Raw genomic sequence first — 21969 nt, 5'->3', positions numbered from 1 at the left:
ACATGGATAATTACATTGATAGATTTTCCGATGTTAAACCACTCTTAAATTTCTGGAATAAACCTAATTTATTATGATATACTCTCTTTGATACATTTTAGATAGATTGGATATCATATTATTTTTTTGTGTTGTTCTTACCTGATTTTGACTTTTTAAAATTTTTATTTAATTTTGAAAGAGAGAGACAGAGCATGAGTGGGGGAGGGGCAGAGAGCGAGGGAGACGGAATCCGAAGCAGTCTCCAGGCTCCCAGCTGTCAGCAGAGTCCAGTGTGGGTCTTGAACCCACAAACTATGAGATCTTGACCTGAGCCAAAGATCATGACCTGAGACGCTTAATCGACTGAGCCACCCAGGCACCCCTTACCTGATTTTGGAATCAAGATTATACCAGCCTTGGGGCGCCTGGGTGGCGCAGTCGGTTAAGTGTCCGACTTCAGCCAGGTCACGATCTCGCGGTCCGTGAGTTCGAGCCCCGCGTCAGGCTCTGGGCTGATGGCTCGGAGCCTGGAGCCTGTTTCCGATTCTGTGTCTCCCTCTCTCTCTGCCCCTCCCCCGTTCATGCTCTGTCTCTCTCTGTCCCAGAAATAAATAAACGTTGAAAAAAAAATTAAAAAAAAAAAAAAAAAAGATTATACCAGCCTTTCTGAATAAGCTCACAGCATAGAATCTTATTCTCTCTTCTAGGGCAATTTTAGAAAAGAAAATTTAACTTTTTTTTTTTCTTTTTAATTTGGAAGAAGTCATCTCTAAAACATCTAGATCTAGGAGATCCGGAAGAGGGCTTTGGTTGAGGTTTTACTTTTTCACTAGTTATTTATAACCAAGTTATCTATATCTTCATGTAAAATTATAGATGTTTCCTACTTTTCTAGGAATGTATCCATTTTATCAAGTTTTCAAATATATTTTGGTATAGCTGCTTGTATTATTTTGTGATTATATTTTATTTTATGATACTCTTTATTTTACCATTACAAATTCAATCAATGTTGGACTTCTAGTATTTCTTCTTTTTATCCTACACCTTCTATTTTGGCATTTCCTCTTTCCTTCTTTTTCTTTTTCCTTAATTATTCTTGCTAAAGATCAGGCTAACTTAATAACCTTTGCACCAAGTGCAATTTTGCTTTTGTGAATGTTCTCTTTTGTTTTGTTTTCCTTTTAACTTATTTCCATGTCTATTTTTGTTATTGTTTTTTGCTATTCAGTGTCAAATTTAAGAATTTTTCTTGATTTGTATGTTTAGGTCATCTTGTAAATTCTCCAATGTGTTTTTTCACTGCTGCTTCAGAGGTCACCACCCAGTCCCCACACACACTAGGTAAATCCAGACTTCAGCTCACCCATGGATTCCTCACATTTCTTGTTGTTTTTCATTTTATGTTGTTATCATTAGGGCCTGGAATGCCAATGTTTCTCCTGAGATGATTTTAAGAGAAGGAGTCAGCAGTTTGGGCTAGTTCGCCAACTTGGCAAGAACTAAATAACTAAAACTTATTTCTAACGTTTATATTTAGGCTCAGAATTAGCATTTTTCCAAAAATTTTCTCTCCCATTAATAAAATCATCCATTCTATCAGGTGATATTTTAAAGGCTCATATAAATGGTAGAGTTATTTATTCTATTTTCTAAGGAAAGAACACAACTCAAAAACTTATGTTTGTATAATGAAGCCCCAGAGTATTTCTGACCAAATTCTATGTTTCCAGTGCAGCACATAGGATATGTGGATAAATTGAACCACTTTCTAAGCCTCTGAATCTCTAAATCTAAACACTGCCCACTGTGTTAGTATTAGTGGTCTAATTTCTCAGGTGTCCTTATCTTGCTACAAGTTTTCTGAATGAGCTATGATAATTGGTAAAATTATGTTAGATTTACCAAGGACAGGATTACAAAGTTTTTGTTTGTTTGTTTGTTTGTTTGTTTGTTTGTTTCCAATTAGGGCCATTGGCCTCTAGAATGCACATAATCAAATGACAGAAAGGTTTAAGTTAGGTAGAGCATTTCTTTTCTGTTTTCAGCAGTGGGATTCATTGCATATGCCTATATACATAACTAAAGACCCAAATATAAAATATGAATCAAAAAATAAAACATAATAAAAAGTATATGTTTTTTATATTATGAGTTGTTTAAATAATAATACTTTACATTTCAAGACAGTTCCATGCAGTAAAAAACCTATCTGCATACATATACTTATTTGTTATTCCCAATAGGTCCAAAGTTAGAAAATATAATTATGGTGTACATTTAAATGCAGAACCTGAAAAGCTAAATAACTTGCTTAACCTGACACAGTAGAAATTTTTAGACCTAGGAGTAGAGCCCACATCTTGTGTTTCATTTTTTTTTTCCTTTGTTTGCACTTGTTTTTTCTACCAAGCTGCCACATAAGATAAGCAAAGAGAAGAAAAAGTTGAGTCGAGCCAGAAAAGAGGAAGTTGAGAAGCATAAAAGGAGAAAAAAAGCAAAGTATTTTATTAAAGGCACTTCCCCAGAATACATAATACTGTATTAAAATGTTATTTATCTTCATCCAAATATACTCTGTGATCAAAGGTCTGTGCTTCTAGAGTACTGATATCTGCAGAAACATAGCTTCATTACATAAACCTAAGAAACAAGAATTAATACTATTTTTTAAGCTTTTAATTTTTCATAGCCAAATAGTATCTTTTGTTTTTAAATAAAATATGTAAATTCCTACCTAAAATTGAGTAGCTGAAGCAGCCTTGATATTCTAATTTTTCTCCATTTTAACAGTATAAACACTTAGTTTTTGTTTTAGAAAGTGAGTAACTTTACATGTGTAACTTTACAAGAGAAGAGAACTTTTTCATGGATGTGTATCTATACCCCGTTGCTCTTTAAGATACGGCAGCTAAAGATTTTAGAGAATCTTGCTGCATTTTCACATCTATAGACATGAGTAATATTACTACACAGTTTTTATAGTCTCCTCTTTCCAAATTTGAAGGAAACTGTTTAAGTTTGTTATCAGCAGCTAGAAAAGGGAAGGAAAAAAAGAAAATGGGAATAGAGGGGGAGTCAGGGAAGAAAACTAAAAAGGACTAGCATAACATATTCCTCTATGTACTTTCAAAACATCATCTCATGTTATTTCTTGCTAGAAATGTATTGGTAAATTGCTGTTATCCATCTGACCACTGAGAAAACTCGGGCTCCTTGAGGTAAAGTAATTTTAAGATCTTGCAGTAGATACGTATTAGATTGGAAATTATAGAAAGAAATTATAATAAGTCAGCTGGAAAACACCCCGCAGCCCACAGAACATGGGTTCAAATGGGTCATGCCATGAAGATCTAAGAAATACCACTGAACTGATGTCTTACAACTGTTAACACAGGTAAAATGAGATGGAGTATATTGCAGTTAAGTCTCCTTGGCTCAGGATATGCCACATAAGTAAGAATTCAGACCGTCATGGATACAAAACATGTAAGAGTAACCACTTCAGGAATTATGAAAAAGGGCACGTGGTTCTAAAAGGGTGTTCTACCAGTAGTCTTGGGCTCTTCTCTTGCTAATTGTCCTGAAGGGAAAATATAAGAACATACCATCATTTCAGTATAAATTTTCCTAGGAAAAGGGGAAAGGTATAAATCTAAAGACCACCTAAAGATGGTCTCTGAAACTTCAGAAGCAAAACAAAAGCAAACAAAAAGTAAAGCCTTAAACTATAACGAAACCATCTAACTTCAAGAGAAATGCATTTAACAGAAAGAGTTATTTGCAACATTATATTAATAACTCTAAGCTGCATAGTTATTAATGCGTATAAGATCACATTTCTACTATTCTTTCTCCAAGGAAGATTTTTCATTTCTGCAGTGCTTGAACCCTCAAATTGGCTTGGATAAGAGCTGGGTGGAAAGAGGTACAAATGGTGAATATTCTGAGCCTAAAGGAGGAGGGAGAGCATGCCTGTGTAGGTTGGACCTACAGAGAATTCCATCAGAAAAAGGGGATTTTTGCAGATTTGCAAATTATAGTCTACTTTTATTGTTTGGAAATATTGACAACTTTCCCAAGTAATATTAATATATCTCAACATTTGCTTAAAGCAAACTGGAGCCTTGTTATCTTTCATGTCTATTGAGTTGAAATCATCTAATCTATTTGGGTGTAGAAATACCACCTCCCTCCTTGAGAATCCAGAATGGTATCCAAAGGCAAAACATGGGTAGGGATACTTCAGGGAATGGTGAAATGATGTTTCAAAGAGAGATACTAGTAATGATTTCTATAACTATTTAAATTATGATGATTTCTGTCATAAGCTCTGGGGAGTATAGAGATCTTTCCTTTCATTAAGAGATAATCTATAAGCTCCAGTTACAAGGTAAACAAGTCGTAGAGTATAATGTATAGGATGGTGACTACAGTTAATAATATTTGAAAGTTGCTAAGAAAGTGGATCTTAAAAGTTCTAATCACAAGAAAAAAAATTTACTATGTGTGGTGATGGATGTTAACTAGACTTACTGGGTAATCATTTTGCAATATATACATACACATATTAAATATTATGTTGTATACCTGAAACTAATCCAACATTATATGTATGTATGTTAATTATGTATCAATTTTAAAAAGATAATCCAGGGTGTCTGGGTGGCTCAGTTGGTGAAGCGCCAACTTTGGCTCAGGTCATGATCTTGCGGTTCGTGAGTTCAAGCCCCACGTTGGGCTCTGTGCTGACAGCTCGGAGCCTGGAGCTTGCTTCGGATTCTGTGTCTCCCTCTCTCTCTCCCCCTCCCCTGCTCACGCTCTGTCTCTCTCTCTCTCAAAATAAATAAACATTAAATAAAAATTTTTAAAAGGTAATCCATGAAAATTCACATGCTTATAAAGAATGTCCTGATATATAAATATAATTTATCAACAGCTCATAGACCTTTATAAGAAAGATATGAGAATGAAAAAGGCTAAAAGTCAAAATGCCACATGGTAATTAAAGAACCATTTCAAATTTTTCTACATGTCTTTAAATAAAAGGACAGCAAAACTGAATATAAAATGAGATATTACTCCCAAGGCAAATTAAATTATATTGGATGGAATATATGGATGGAAGATTGGACTTGATCAAATCGAACTTCCTTTCCATTTCTAAGGTTATATGATTAAGATTCTTTGAACTTACCTAAGTATTTTGGATAAAAATAATCCTAGGAAGAAAGAAAAGAGAAAAATATATCTTAGCAAGCCTAAATTTCACTATACAGTTAAAACCCAATTTTATCATGTGTTTTGTATTAATGATGCCAATATATTACATATAAGTATCATTTCCATGTTACATTTTTGCTATAGTAAAATATAGCAAGAGTAGGTAACTAATAACATTAAGTCAATAAGATGCTTAGCTTAACTCAATATTGATCAATAAAATCATGTCACAAAAGCTTCTAACCTGAAAACAGGCTCTATTGAAGATGTTAAATATAACATATGCCCTCTATTTGTAACTCCTTTAATTTTTCCATAATGATCAGATACCCAGGTGACACATTTCATGTCATGCTGATGACACACACCAGATTTAATGCTGAATAACAGTGCCATAATTTGAAATTAATTAAAGTGAACATTATCTTTTAGCATCTTCTGTACATGTAATCCCTTACTTACAAATTGGTTACGTACCAAAAGCTTGTCTGTAAATCGGTAATTTGGGCTAAGGAATGTACTTTACCAAATGGAGAAAAATGTTAAAAATGATTTCTGCAGGTAACATTTCTAGGCTGGTTCCCCAAAGCCATCTTAAGCCACAATATATCTAATATGCAACATTAGTAACACAAAAAACCAGTGCTTCAACAGAAAAACATACTCTAGTAAGGAACATACCTGGTCCAGTATAGAGTCAAAGTCTTCACTCTTGCCTCCTCTCACATATAAACCTACACAACACTTACCTACTAGTTTATAAGGATGGGATCTCCCACCAAGTGATTCCAACAGTGGTGTTTTCCTCTACAGAACAAAAGCCAAGAGGACAAGCAACGACGAATGGGTTCAAAGAGAGATGATGTGAGGGGAAAGGAAGATATTAGTGGCAGTGAAGAGATGAGCAATAAAGTGGATACTGGGAGTGCGGACTATTACAGCATGGACAGGGAGAGGCTGGGGTGGGATAGGAAATGAGAAGCAGTCACAAATGTTTTTTCCTTTCTCCCTTTTCTTCATTACTCTCTCTGTCATCTTTCGCTTTCACATATGAGGCCAATGTCAGAAAGTGGAGGAGAGGAAGCACATAAATGAGGTTCCCTTCTCCACTACTTTCCATCTTCTCCACTATGGTCTTCTACCTCACTCTCCATTTGCTATTCAGAGGCTAAGCTACCAGAACATATCTATGGTATTAGACATATGTACTCAAGTATTTATGGGCAATGTAATAATATGATATCTCAGGGATGCAGGCTTGCCGTAAGTAATCCAGCAAAACAAAACAAAAATTAGACTGGGTGGGGTAGAGAACAGGCAAAACAAGAATGGCTGATTGCTAATAACTGTTGAAGTCTAGGGAGGTATGCTATATATACCACATATATGTGTGTGTGTGTGTGTGTGTATATATATATATATTATAGTATAGTATATTACAGTATAGTATATAGTATATAAATACATACTATGGTATTTAAATTTCTATAATAAACAATATAATATTTTACACCCCACACAACAAGAGTACTGGTCTGCTATATTGTGTGAAATAAAATTTTGTTGCCTTGTCAATTGCTTACCCACACAAAGCAACAAAACTGAGAGAGAAACGTGATGACTTAATCCTGGAGAATATTACAAACGATTCCTTGGATATCTTGGGGAAAAAAATGTCTTTGAACCTATTAGAACATGTCGAGGTAAAAGGATAAAAGAGGAACTGTGGAGAACACAAGCTGTTACTGTCTTGGACAAGTTCTCTAATATAGACAAATGTTCCTGTTCATCCTCTCTCATCTAGTGTCACGGTCCCAGAAGCCACTGCCAAGCTGAAGGAAGTACTTTGTATATGTCTTCTCCCTCATTTCATGTTGGTTACATAGTTCATCTCAGGAAAAGTATCTTAGGTAACCCTGAGGGGTATCAGATTTGAATTCTCACGGTCATCCTCATCCTAACTTTTAGAGGCACTGTTTATAATCCTGTTTTCCACAGGCATATTAGCAAACACCCTCCCCCAGGGAAACTGGGGGACTACAGATCAGGTCGAGGGCTCCATATTTCTGTATGATATTTAGTGGTCTTTATGATTAAATTCTTCTAGACTAACTTGGAAAAATGTAGACACTAAATATATATATATTCTAACCCCAGGAATTACTGATCATATTAGGTGGACTCAGGAAACATCCCAAGGATCTTTGTTAAAGATTCTACTCAGGGAATATAATACAGTCATGAATTCTTCGGTAAGTATTCACTGGGTACCAATTATGTACCAAACTCTGGATCAGAGGGCCTTGTTTTCTAAAGCCTGGTAAAAAATGCCAATGGAGAGATTTAATGAAGTATAGTGATAATGCAGTCACACACACACACACACACACACACACCACTTGAGACACCTTCTTCCCCATCTACCCAATACCACCAAATTCTGGTTGGGAGAAAGTATTTATAAACCATGAGGTCAAAACCACTGCTGACTCTGAAGTATAAGGAAATCATAGTTTGGTCAGAGCACATGGCTATGGCAGCAGTGTCTCCCTAACAAAGCCCACTTTCCTTTGAAGGTACTCCCTACTGAAATGCTTCAGTGGTTACACGTGGAAGGCGATATACACAATTAACTTTGTAAAGGAACACAAGGGAACGCGGATTCAAGCTGGAAATGTTCAGTCTTTCACTGTATGGCTAGTATGCTAACTTATTAGCTTTCATGAATTCTTACCGTTTCCGGGTTATTTTCAAAGATCTCCCTGGCTTCTTCCTTATTGCACAGTTCTTCAATACATTCTCGTTCCAGATTACCCTTTTTGGTTTCTTCAAACATAGAATTTGCACGGCGTTTCCTAATCAGGACTTGTGAAGCACGCTGCTTTGACAAAACTGAAGGAAAAAACAAGTTGGGGGGGGGAGTAAGTCTTTCATTTCTCCACTTAAAATATTTTATTAAACAGTGAGAATTAAAATCATTGTCTGATTGTGAATTGCATAACATTTAAACTCAGTATAGGTGAACTGAGAAGAAAAAATGCAGGTACATAAGCACTTTGGTTAACAATTCAAAGAGCAGGTTTGGTGTGCAAACTATAGCACTTGTAGAATGATCCACACAAATCATTCAAGTTCACACACAAGGTCAAACATACCAGACAATATTTAATGTTCATTTTATTTTTTATTTTTTTTTTTTAATTTTTTTTTTTCAACGTTTATTTATTTTTGGGACAGAGAGAGACAGAGCATGAACGGGGGAGGGGCAGAGAGAGAGGGAGACACAGAATCGGAAACAGGCTCCAGGCTCTGAGCCATCAGCCCAGAGCCTGACGCGGGGCTCGAACTCACGGACCGCGAGATCGTGACCTGGCTGAAGTCGGACGCTTAACCGACTGCGCCACCCAGGCGCCCCAATGTTCATTTTATTATGACCATACTGGAAAAAGCATCATGCTGAAATGTCTATATCAAAAGTTACAACCACACATCTTTAAAGCTGGAGTAACAAAACTTCTCAATTTTAATGGAAAACCACATGATCTCTGTAAAGATAGAGAAATGCAGGAGTACGGTCTAATCAGCTATTTGAAAGATACCTGATGGGCTAAAACACTTGATTTATTCATACAAAGGAAAATAGGAATCTTTGAAACAAGGAAGACCTTGTACAAAGCACAAAATACAGAAGGCAAAGAGAAAAAAATTTGGTAATATCGACTACATAACAAATTTTAAACAACTGAAAAACAACAACAAAAGTAACAAAACAAAGCTCAACATCAAGCGACAGACTAGAGGAAAATATTTCATGATATAGAATGGAAAAAAAATCACACATTATAGAATGTATAGACAACTTTTGCAAACTAAAACAATAACAACAGCATTAAGACAATGAATAATGAGAATGTGTGCTCATTCGGTGGCTCAGTCAGTTAAGTGTCCGACTTCGGCTCAGGTCATGAACTCACCATTTGTGAGTTCGAGCCCTGCGCTGGGCTCTGTGCTGACAGCTCAGAGCCTGGAGCCTGCTTCGGATTCTGTGTCTCCCTCTCTCTCTGCCCCTCCCCTGCTCATTTTCTGACTCTCTCTCTCAAAAATAAATATTTTTTTTAACGTTTATTTATTTTTGAGACAGAGAGAGACAGAGCATGAATGGGGGAGGGTCAGAGAGAGGGAGACACAGAATCCGAAACAGGCTCCAGGCTCTGAGCTGTCAGCACGGAGCCCGACGCAGGGCTCGAACTCACGGACACGAGATCATGACCTGAGCCAAAGTCAGCCGCTTAACCGACTGAGCCACCCAGGCGCCCCTCAAAAATAAATATTAAAAAAAAATTTTTAATGAAAATTGTCTGGGATGCCTAGGTGGCTCAGTTGGTTATAAGTTCAGCTCAGGTCATGATCTCCCAGTTTGTGAGTTGGAGCCCCATGCCCTGCCTCAGATTCTGTGTCTCCCTCTCTCTGTTCCTCCCCAGCTTGCTCTCTCTCTCAAAAATAAACATTAAAAAAATTAAAAATGAAAATTGTGGAATGCCACACCTATAGCATAACCTGATATATATATCAGCCATACTTGTAGATATGTAAGTATCACGTGGACAAATTCATAGAAAAGAGTTTGAGAAGACAAACTACTGATTGCAATTATATTTGAAAAAAAAAAAGACAGTATGAAGCTTTGGTGTCATTGCTTTAGTATGTAAACAGAACATTGTTTTATATTACAAATTTTTTAAACCAAAAATAAAATCTACAAATAATTTTTTAATCTTGATTTTAACCGCAAATGGTTCTTTCATTAAGATAAGCAAGTAATATAAATAGATAATTTTGTTTTTCTCTTATTTATCTTATTACCTGGTAAATAAGGCACACACAACAGATGACAATAGAAGGAAGAAAAAAAGCAAAAGAACTAATTAATCAAAAATCTTTCAAGAGGGAAGGAAGTAATGTTACTATTTCTCCTACTTGCCAAAACAGATGTTTAAATGTGATGATTAAATAAATAAAGTGTCTGGGTTACATTTTTAGCTCTATGTTTTACCATTTTTATCAGTGTTCATTAAGATCAATATTAAATCAAGGCTGTATGTGTCTAACAGATGGGTTTCTGTGAGCACATTACCTCTCAAGTGTGCTACTGACTGATAAATGGTAGTCCTATCCACAATGAAAGAGTCTGACATGGCCAATTATTTCATTTATTTGAAATAGTCTTAAGAACGCTACTTTATAATAAATATAGCAAAAACATGTCCCTTTTGAACTTCAAAGCAAATATGTAAGTTTTTCTGGGGAAAGCAAGAGCATCATTCTTTGAAAGATAAATACAGTGATTAAGTAACCAAAAAATCAAGGTCAAATGCACTTAGGAAACTAACCATAAACATCACTCTTTGGTATTTCTTCCTTATGGAATGTTAAGTTTTGGACTTTAGATCTTAATATTGGTATCTAAGAATATCTGGTCCCCTGCAAGGGACCCTGCTATAGGACACAGAACAGGGTTGATAACACAGACTATATTCACATTTGTGAAAGGGAAAGCTTTCAAGTGTCCAGAGAGAACTAAGGTAGACATTTAAAGGAATGCTTACGTAAGTTTATAGAAGTAGAAGGAAACAAAAAAGCCTCCATTATTTCAGAGATGATGAAACTCACATAAAGAGCATGCAAGATAGTTACCCTAAGCTATAATAGCAAAATTAGGACTTAGATGCCAATGTCCAGACCTGTGACTATCCATTACCATTTGCTGCTTCTCAAAAAAACAGACAGAGGGTTCATTTCCTCCATTGACTAGAGGAATACTAAAAAGGAAAATTATTAACACCTCCGTCCTAAAGGATAATGAAGCTAACAATAAATAACTAATTTTGTCTAGATTTGAATGTTTATGTTTTATTTCATCTAGGTTCAAAGCAATAATGCTTTAAATTGTCATGGTACTTAATAATTTTCAATGTGTATATTATTTCATTTTGATCCTCACATAAATAATGAAATAAACTAGAGTGTAGAATTATCATCCCCACTTTCCTTGAGTTACTTAAACTTAAGCTGAGAGAGGCTTCATGATTTAGCCCAAAGTCATAGAGTTAGGATGTGGTCTAATGGGACAGGGATTCAAATATACCCATCCTTCTAATAAAGTGCTCTTTCCTCTGTATATTCTGCCACTAAATGACCACAATGTACTTGATCTAAAAAAAAAAAGAAAGAAAGAAATTATGTGACTGTGGCATGGACAAGTTTGATATGTTCAATAAGACATTTACTGCCCTTTAGAAAATAAACCCATCCATTTAACAAGTGTGCTTTCAAAGAAGTCTACTATTCCTTCTCAAAAAAATATAAACATGACATTACAGATCCGAATTAAAAACTACAGAACTGTAGGATGAGAAAAATATGTGCGTTAGAAGTGCTTTAACCAGATGCCTCCGTCTATCCACCTAAAAGCATCCACCCTGCTGGACTGCTCCATTATTAAAAAGTTCCATTATTTATCAGAATAGTCATGGTATATAAGCATATGTATGCTGTTTTTAAATGATTTCCTTCAATACTAATCACAACTGTTCTAAGTAGACAGTAATTGTCCCATTTTATACATGAACAAACTACAACTCAGGGAAGCTGAGTTCATCTCACCAAGTTCACACAGCTGATCACAGAGCCAAGCCTGCCTCCAAAACATGTTCTCCTTTTGCATTACTACACTGTGGCTAGTCATTTGTTTCACTTCTTTGGGTCAAGAAGTATTTCAAGTAAGCCTTTGTTAAAACTCAACTTTGCTGCTTGAAATGTGTTACATTCAGATTCAAAATTTCAGGTTATTAGGTTCAGTTAAGAGTCTTTCAAGTTAGAAGAATGATGGAACTATTCACATTTTTAACTTATCTGAGTCCTCCCTTCTTCAAACAGTGTCCATAGCAGGTTCAACAACTACGTCAATAACATAACCATTGTTCAAACATTAACTGGAATTCTTTCTTGACATTGCTTAACAGCCTTCAAATGTTCCTCTTTCTGTGGGGGCAAATCTTTGTTTTTTGAGCACAAAATTTGATTGTCTTATCTCCAAAAAAGTAATTTATTGTTATTGGTACTTCATCAAAGCACCTGTAATAAGGATAAGCATTATCCTTATTAATAATTAAGCATTATTAATAATAAGTATTAGCATTGCCTCTGCTCACAGGAGAATTTCCCAGTGTTCAATTCAGTTCCACCACAGTCACAGGGAAGTACTTTCCTCAGGCCCTTTTCCCACTTAAGTTTTCAAACTTGCTACCATCTGTTCAGGGGGTGAGGACCACAGATCCGCAATTTGCCCAAAACTGATCAGTCAGATGTGAGTGAGGTTTCAGACAAGGGAGATGAAGAAGGTTCATGCTTTAGGAAAGTCCATCCTCTGAATCTTCTCCATTCTGTTCTCTTGTCCTTCGCAAAGCTGGTTCTCACATCCCTCCTTCCAAAAGCTCATCCTGTTTTAGTTCTGCTTTCTGTCTCTTTTCCCCAGGATCTACTTATCTGGCATCCCAAGAATGAAAAACTACCCTAGAAAATGTGTCTGAGAATCTCTGGTAGAATTTGGGTTGGCAGAGTGTTTGAATCCTTGTTTCTGCTTCAGTCTGGGATGAAGCAGGGGAAAATTGCTTTCAATGTACAAATAGAACAACTAGACAATACTCTGAGATATAACTGTGCCTCATATGTGCCAACGGTTGAAATGGCATGTTTTCATTAGTCAAAGCCTGAGAAACATAGAACTGCATGTAATATAGAAAAACTGTTAGTTAATAATGATGGGAAAACATATGCCCAGATATTACCAATTGTATTTAAAATAATCACATGATAATCAAATGTAAAATGTTTCATTTTTTTCCATAAAGATTTCTCCCACAGAATATTTCTAATTGAGGAAGGATATTTTAAAATATGAAGGTTGCAGGGACTATGAAAAACCAAAAGATAGATTTTTTTTTTAAGGCAGGCTTCATACCCACCACAAAGTCCAATGTAAGGCTCAAACTCATGACCATGAAATCACGACCTGAGCTGAGACCAAGAGTCAGACGCTCAACTGACTGAGCCACCCAGGCACCCCCCACAAAGATAGATTTTTAATTAGGCATTTGCCAGACTGTATACTTATTACCAATTTTCAGAGAAGCTTGGGCTAGCTTTCAGGAAGATATGCTATGTCTGTATGCATGGTACACTTCAATCTTTTTTTAAGTCAATTTTTTGAAGACAGCTATTACACTTACTTTTCTCTAAAGTTCTTACTTTTTTTTACATTGAGGACTATGTCGGTGAGCAACTGATTCTTCTCATATTTTTATGTTAAAGGTTAGAAACGTGTTAGAAAAAAGTATTCTCTAAAGGTGAATTATCCATTCTTCAAGACGACTAAGCAATAAATAGGTTAGTAAGAAATACTTTAAAAGAGTATAAGGAATAGATCTGGATAAGAATTTAAATCTGGGAAACAAAAAGAGGAAATAATCTGTGAGTTACCTGTTGTACATATAAAGCTGAGTCCTGGAAACATCTGGATTGGAAGAGATGAAGGTCGGCTTTCATTTAGAAGTTGAAAAGCCATTGATGGCATTAAAAAAAAATGCGATCATCAACCCCCATTCTGGATGAGGAGGGAAACAATGCCTGAACTGTTTAGCCACAACTGGAGTGACATGGACCTTTCCTTACTCCAGGATTTAATTATGACTTTAATTTCCAGTCCCTATTCTAGAGGGGGTGGGGATGGGGGAGAACAAATCAAACACTCTGCTATTGTTTACCCAAGGTTAAAACCTTTGATTGTAGCCATAGACAGAGAAAGTGGTACATTTCACTTATTCCTTCCAAAACAACAAATACTTCTACCCAAAAGACAGCTTATTACCCAGAAAACAAAACAGAACAAAACACTATGTTAATCATTTCTTTCATTTGACTTGTTTGCTCTTGGTGAGTGATAAATACGGTACTTCATTTGAAGGGACTCAGAGTTCAGATTTTGGCAAGGTGTGGAGAAGAATTTTCTATAGTCCTCTCTTTTCTTCTCTCAACTACCACACTGCAGGCTATACTTCCTGAGGCTACAGCAGGAGGCCTCTTTTATGACGTGCACAAGATATTTCACGCAGTCAGCTCTCCTTGTCTTTTTTATCTCCTACACACTAGGACACCAAAACACCATCTGATTTTGACGTCATGTACCAAGAGGTTACAGCCCAGGAAAAGTTGTGTTTTTGTTCTATTTGACCTATTTGTTAGGATAGCATCAATTAATATTATTAGTTCACTGGCCTGTGTCTGTGTTTATGTTTGGAAAAGCAACAGGCAAACTGTTCCTGGACGTTTTTAAACGCAACAATGAAAGAGTTGGCCTAATTCTGCACTATCCTACTTCCTGCAATATCTCCCAGATATGAAACAAGACTTAGAAAGACTCTAGATGCTTCTTTGACTCCTAGGATATATTTTTCTTTAAGTGCTGATGTGAAAATGAGATTATTTGGAATATTGGTATAGTATTGAATAAATGCTTAGAATTCAATTTTTACATTTTTGCTAGCCCCTTGTTGACTTTCTAAAACGCTATAAGATACAGTCTAAATAACAATGGAATAACATAATTTCTTTTAAAAAAGGGAGAAAGCGATTGAGATAAGGAGTGGGAACAAGAAGGATAGTAAAACAAGTAATAAGGAAAGGTACACTTAACATACAGAAACTCAGGCTCACTTAAAAAAGTTAGCCACAAAATTAAAAAAAAACTACCTCTCTCATTCCATAGTAACAAAAATAATAAATTAAGCAATTGTGTTCCACTTGACAAGGCATTATGGACTGAATGTTTGGTATTATGGTCTGAATGTTTATGTCCACCTCCCATCCCCTACGCCCTGAATTCATATGTTCAAGTGGAAATCCCCAGTGCAGCTGTATTTGGAAAAGGGGCCTCTAAGGAAATAATTAAGGTTAAATGAGGTCATGAGGGTGGGGCCCTAATACCATACGATTAGTGTCCTGATAAGAGGAAACATTAGCAAGTTTGCACACCCCCTCAGGCCCCCCCCTTCTCTCTCCCTGCAAGCATATGGGTCCTGAGGAAAGGCCACATGAGAACACAGTGAGAAAACAAGGTCTGCAAGCCAGGAAGAGAGTCCTCACTAGAAACTAAAGTGGCCAAAACTTTCATCTTGGATTTTCCAGCCTCCAGAACTGTGAGAAAATATTTTCTCTTGTTTAAACCATGTAGTCTATGATATTTTTGTCAGAGTGGTCCAAGCAGACTAACATATAAGGCAAGAAGGTAGGTGACTATTTCTAGATGCTCTTTAAAGACATGGAAAGTGGTGTTTATGGTTAGTGATGTTAAAGAGCATTTATCTGCTCTCTATCCAAGACAGCATTAAAATGACTGCAGGAGAATTTTAAAAAGGAAAAACCAACAACAGTTGAGACAATGGGAAGGGTCTTTGGCAGATAAGAACTTTAACAAATTCTCCAGAAGCTGGAAAGCTGAGGAAAACCTATTAATAAATAAGGGAGAGGAAGCCTTGACCCAAAATACACCCATAGAGATATAACAGAAGTAAGAATGCTCTTGCCTTTGGGAAATAAAAGCTCAGAAAGACTGTCATACAGCATTTAGTGGGAGAGTGGGAGAAAGGCAACTAGAAGCAGAAGATTAATTTGAAAGTCCAGCAATGACACAGCACTGGTTTCCCAGTACATCACAAAATACATGAAGCAGTACACTTAGAGTAGGCTCAATAAACATTAATTGTATAAATGAATCATGTAATGAGTGTACGTAGAGCTACCTGCTAACTCTCCCTTTAAAAAAAAAAAAAAGAAAGGAAGAAAAAAAAAAGACCAGCAGGAAGCCACACAACGGAGTCACCTAAAGCCTACCCAGTACTGTTGCTTAAATATGAAGAGACAACCAAGAATCCTCAGAAATATGGAGGAAAAAAATTAACAGCTACCAATAGCATGAAAAAGAAAACCAATATGAGAAAAAACAGGCAATTCAGAGAAGAGAACTTTAAAAAAACTTTTTTAAAGTCTAATGAATATCGTCATAGTGACTTAAGAAGATAATGAAGGGGCGCCCGGGTGGCGCAGTCGGTTAAGCGTCCGACTTCAGCCAGGTCACGATCTCGCGGTCCGGGAGTTCGAGCCCCGCGTCAGGCTCTGGGCTGATGGCTCAGAGCCTGGAGCCTGTTTCCGATTCTGTGTCTCCCTCTCTCTCTGCCCCTCCCCCGTTCATGCTCTGTCTCTCTCTGTTCCAAAAATAAATAAACGTTGGAAAAAAAAAATTAAAAAAAAAAAAAGAAGATAATGAATCCATAAAAGGATGAAAGTAAAATCAAAGAAAAAAAATACTTCAAGAAATTTACAATATGATTGCCAGTATAGAAGGTTTGAAAGAAAAAGTTAAAGAAATCTCCTGGAATATAGAGCAAAATTTTAAAGATATAAAAACATGAGAGTCAAAGTCATGAAGGATCAATTCTGGAAGAGTTCTAGAAAGAAAACAGAGGCTATGGAGAGAGGAAATTATCATGTAAGTACAGGTAGAAAAATTTTTGGAGCTGATGAGAAATACTAATGTTCATATAAAGATGGTCTTAAAGACACAAAAGATAACTTAAAAATGTATACTAAATATCCTAAAATAAATTGAGAGGATCTGGCATCCATAAAACAAAAGTAGGCTGCTATGAAAAGGGAGGAGAGAATTAAAATACGATTTTGAAATAAAAAAGTTAATGGATAAACTGAAAAACAGAATTGACTACTTTTCTCTCCCACCCCAAGTGACCCCATTTTTATTCCTATTGCACTGACAAAAATTTAAAAAGAAGTTCATGTCTAATGTTGGTAAAGATGAGAGGAATTAGGGACTCTTAAAATCTACTTTTAAAACCAAATTTCCAGGGAGAAATCTAACAATATATACCCAAAGCCTTTAGACATTCAGCTAACCATTCTATTTCTAGGAAATTAATCTGAGGAAATGAATATGGACAAATGTAAAGAAACACTTATGAATATGTTCATCACAGTATTATTGATACAAGCAAAACACTGGAAATAATGTAAATCTCCAAAGATACATTTTTGGTCAAATATATTATGATGAACATATATGAAAGAAAATTATAAATCTATTTTAAAGTGTGACGGAATTTATGGATATGAAAGCCATCATATCTTAATTTTATTTTTTTAATTAATTAATTTTTTAAAATTTGCATCCAAGTTAGTTAGCATATAGTATAATAATGGTTTCAGGAATAGAATTTAGTGATTCATCACTTATACATAACACCCAGTGCTCATCTAACAAGTGTCCTCCTTAATGCCCTTTGCCCATTTAGCCCATCACCCTACCCCAAATCCCTCCAGCAACCCTCAGTTTGCTCTCTTTATTTAAGAGTCTTTTATGGTTGGTCCCCCTCCCTGTTTTTATATTATTTTTGATTCCCTTCCCTTATGTTCATCTATTTTGTATCTTAAAGTCCTCATATGAGTGAAGTCATATGATACTTGTCTTTCTCTGACTAATTTTGTTTAGCATAATACACACTAGTTCCATCCACATTGCTGCAAATGAGAAAATTTCATTCTTTTTGATGGCCAAGTAATATTCCATTGTATATATATATACCACATCTTCTTTATCCATTCATCAGTCGATGGACATTTGGGCTCTTTCCATAGTTTGGCTATTGTCGATAGTGCTGCTATAAATATTGGGGTGCATATGCCCTTTCAAAACAGCATACCTATATCCTTTGGATAAATATCTAGTAGTACAATTTCTGGGTCATAGGGTATTTCTATTTTTTAATTTTTTGAAGAACCTCGATACTGTTTTTCAGAATGGTTGCACCAGTTTGCATTCCCGCCAGCAGTGCAAAAGGTGCAAATACTCGCCAACATCTGTTGTTGCCTGGGTTGATCATTTTAGCCATTCTGACAGGTGTGAGGTCGTATCTCATTGTGGTTTTGATTTGTATTTCATTGATGATGAGTGATGTTGAGCATCTCTTCACGTGTCTGTTGGCCATCTGGATGTCTTCTTTGTTTTTTGCCCATTTCTTCAATGGATTATTTGTTTTCTGGGTGTTGAGTTTGATAAGTTCTTTATAGATTTTGGATACTAACCCTTTATCTGATATGTCATTTGCAAATATCTTCTCCTATTCCATCGGTTGCCTTTTAGTTTTGCTCATTGTTTCCTTCATTGTGCAGAAGCTTTGCATCTTGAAGAGATCCCAATAGTTCATTTTTGCTTTTGTTTCCCTTGCCTCTGGAGAAATGTCAAGAAGTTGCTGTGGCCCAGGTCAAAGAGGTTTTTGCCTATCTTCTCCTCTAGGATTTTGATGTCTTCCTGTCTTATGTTTAGGTCTTTCATCCATTTTGAGTTTATTTTTGTGTATGGTAGGAAAGTGGTCCAGTTTCATTTTTTGAATGTCGCTGTCCAGTTTTCCCAACACCATATGCTGAAGAGACTTTTTTCCATTGGATATTCTTTCCTTCTTTGTCAAGGATTAGTTGGCCGTATGTTTGTGGGTCCATTTCTGGGTTCTCTATTCCATTCCATTGATCTATGGGTCTGTTTTCGTGCCAGTACTATACCATCTTGATGATTACAGCTTTGTAATACAGCTTGAAGTCCGGAATTGTGACACGTCCAGCTTTGGTTTTCTTTTTCAGGATTGCTTTGGCTATTCAGGGTCTTTCCTGGTTCCATATAAATTTAAGGATTGTTTGTTCTAGCTCTGTGAAGAATGCTGGTGTTATTTTTATAGGGATTGGATTGAATGTGTAGATTGCTTTGGGCAGTATTGACATTGTAACAATATTTGTTCTTTCAATCCATGGGAATAGAATGTTTTTCCACTTTTTTGTGTCTTCTTCAATTTCATTCCGAAGCTTTCTACAGTTTTCAGTATATAGATTTCTCACCTCTTTGGTTAGGTTTATTCCTAGATATTTTATGGGTTTTGGTGCATCATCATATATTTAGGTGAAACATCAAGTTCAAAATAATATTAGAAAAAAATAAAATAAAATAAAAAATAAATTTAAAAAGGGGTACCTGGGTAGCACAGTCAGTTAAGTGTCTGACTTAGGATCAGGTCACAATCTCATGGTTCGTGGGTTCTAGCCCTGCGTTGGGCTCTGTGCTGACAGCTGAGAGCCTGAAGCCGGCTTCGGATTCTGTGTCTCCCTCTCTCTCTGCCCCTACCCACCCCCTCCCAAAAATAAACATTAAAAAAATAATAATAATAAAAGAAAAAAAATAGTATTAGAGCACAATTCCATTCTTGTATTTATGTATTTTAATTTCTAAGAATGTGTATATGCAGACAAGGTTGCTTAAAAGAATATAAAGCAAAACAATACTTTGGTCTCTGGCTAATGAACTACAGATGGATTTTATTTTTTTGTTTAGTGCAATATTACAGTGAATATCTGTATTCCCAAATTAGATTATATTAATCATGGATTACTTGAATGGTTTAAATATGTTAGGGAGTTGGTAGAATATAGCTGGTAGTTTAAGCTGGAAAAAGATGTTCGATGAGGCTAGAAGGTCAAGTGGAAGCCAAGGAAACTTTAATATTTAAGGAAAAACAGAGATCAACAAAACAACAGAAGTAGAATTAGTAACACACATATATAGAGAAAGAAAGAATAATTTTTTTTTAAGCAGGCTTCACACCCTGCATGGATCCCAAAGCAGGGCTTGAACTCATGACCCTGAGATCAAGACCTGAGCTGAGATCAAGAGCAGATGCTCAACCGACTGATCTACTCAAGTGTCCCAGGAGAGAAAGAAAAGTTGAAGATAATGTTTATAGACATAAAAGGAGGTCAATTTCAAAAAGATAATTTCAGTAGTGTCAAATGTTGCAAGGAAGTTATTAATAATAATTACCATGATTTGCGATGAGAGGTGAAATGTAGTTGGTTTAACAATAGGATCACCATTAAAATTCCCCATCACCAATACCAACTGGAGGTATACCAGAAGGAAGAAAGGAAATAGAAACTGCTAGAATAAACTACTTCCTCAAGAAGTTCAAATGAGAGCAGGAAAAGAAAGAGGGGGTAATAACTTTCTGTAGAGGGGGAGAGTAAAGGTAACATTTTCCTAAAGATGAGAAGGTGAATCACAGAACAGCTGTAAAAATCAATGAGAAAATGTAAAGACACCATTTTGAAATATGGAAACTATCACACAAACACATGAAGTTATAATTTCACCATTTTTATGAAGATTTAAAAGCCATTTTTCTTGAATGTGTCTTTTCAAAGTCCATTCCAAAAAAATGAACAAGAGGACTAAGAAGAATTGTACTAATGGCCTAGAATCAGTTTATATTACTTTGCTCACTGTAGAAACACTCAGAATCTATTTAGATAAATATCCTTACTTCACTTCCCCTAAAGCCTGGAGGATTCAATTTCTATAGTTAGAACAATATAATATAAACAAAACTCTTATATGAGGTTGCTTCCTATACTAGAGTAATAACACAATTTATTATAGTTATTAAAAACAAAAAGGTAAACAAGGAATAAAAAGCATCATAACTCCCACTGAGTATTGTATGTAAATGATGAATCACTGAATTCTGCTCTTGAAACCAATTTTGCACTGTATGTTAACTACCTAGAATTTACATAAAAATGTGAAAAGAAAAAAAAAAAAAAAGCATCATGCCTCTACTCTCTAAAGACACTCACTATTAAAATGTTATCCATTTTCTTCCAGTCTTTTGTGTGCACAGTATTTTCTTGTCTAAAATTAATGAATTATTAATATTATTAATTAATTAATATTATTATAATTATTTACTTATGTATTTCCCAAATATATGTACAATAAAATAGGAATATTTAGGTAAAAAGGATTTGCTTCACTTAATAGAAAAAAGAGTCAAGACTACTATCTGTTTTTGCATCACCAAGGTGAGTTTTTTCTTTTAGTGTTAACAAAACATTTACCCCCAAAGCTTAACAATTTAAAAATAGCTTGAGTTTTGCTAATGTCACATATCAACGTGACCTTTTTTTTTAAGTCTATTTATCTGTTTTGAGAGAGAGAGAGAGAGAGAGCAAGAACAAGCAGGGAAGGCCAGAGAAAAAGAGGGAGAGGGAGAATCGCAAGCAGGCTCCCCACTCACAGAGCAGAGCCTGATGCAGGGCTTGAACTCACCGACTACGAGCTCATGACCTGAGCTGAAACCAAGGGTTGGATGCTTAACCAACTGAGCCACCCAGGTGCCTCCATCTTGCGCTTTTTGATTCACTGACTGGTGACCAAAACCCCAATCACATACCTGATAAAACGTCTCTTAAGACTTCTGCATTCTTTTGTAGCTGAGGTTCTTATGAGTCACTACTCACTCAGTGTGTTAGCTTTCAGTAAACTGTTCAACTCCGTTGCATCTTATGGAACTCCTCTCTTCGTTCTTAACCAACTTAAATGTGGAAATAACCTCTACTGAAGAAACACTGGGGGTAGGTGGCAGGGGGAAGGTGCACAGGGCTATGGTTTACATTAAAGCAATTTTTGCAATTTAAAGTTGAGTCTCAAAAAAAAAAAAAAAAAAAAAAAGCCAGTTCCTAAAGGTCCTCTGTCCATCTCACATCTAATAATTTCTTCCTGGAGACCTTTTCACAAGCTGCATTCTCTTGCCTTGTGCT

At 35.8% G+C, this 21969-nt stretch overlaps 1 protein-coding gene across 2 annotated transcripts in view; it reads right to left on the bottom strand.

The window, feature by feature from the left end:
* Positions 1-21969, bottom strand: part of PROS1 (protein S) — a 70702-nt gene that overhangs the window by 39549 nt on the left and 9184 nt on the right. Inside the window, exons 1-3 of one of the 2 annotated variants that reach the window (XM_030329758.1) lie at positions 13744-13852; positions 7940-8097; positions 5180-5204 (exon numbers count right to left, since the gene is read on the bottom strand). In XM_030329758.1, the coding sequence (XP_030185618.1) occupies positions 5180-5204; positions 7940-8097; positions 13744-13837 (277 nt within the window). In that variant the 5' untranslated portion in view covers positions 13838-13852. Of the gene's footprint in view, positions 1-5179; positions 5205-7939; positions 8098-13743; positions 13853-21969 lie in introns of those variants that run through there. The other variant, XM_030329759.1, reaches the window with a different exon arrangement.

This window comes from Lynx canadensis, chromosome C2 (assembly GCF_007474595.2).
Source record: "Lynx canadensis isolate LIC74 chromosome C2, mLynCan4.pri.v2, whole genome shotgun sequence".
NCBI lineage: Eukaryota > Metazoa > Chordata > Mammalia > Carnivora > Felidae > Lynx > Lynx canadensis.
The sequence above is the reverse complement of the archived record's forward strand: the minus strand, read 5'-3'. Positions and strand labels throughout refer to the sequence as shown.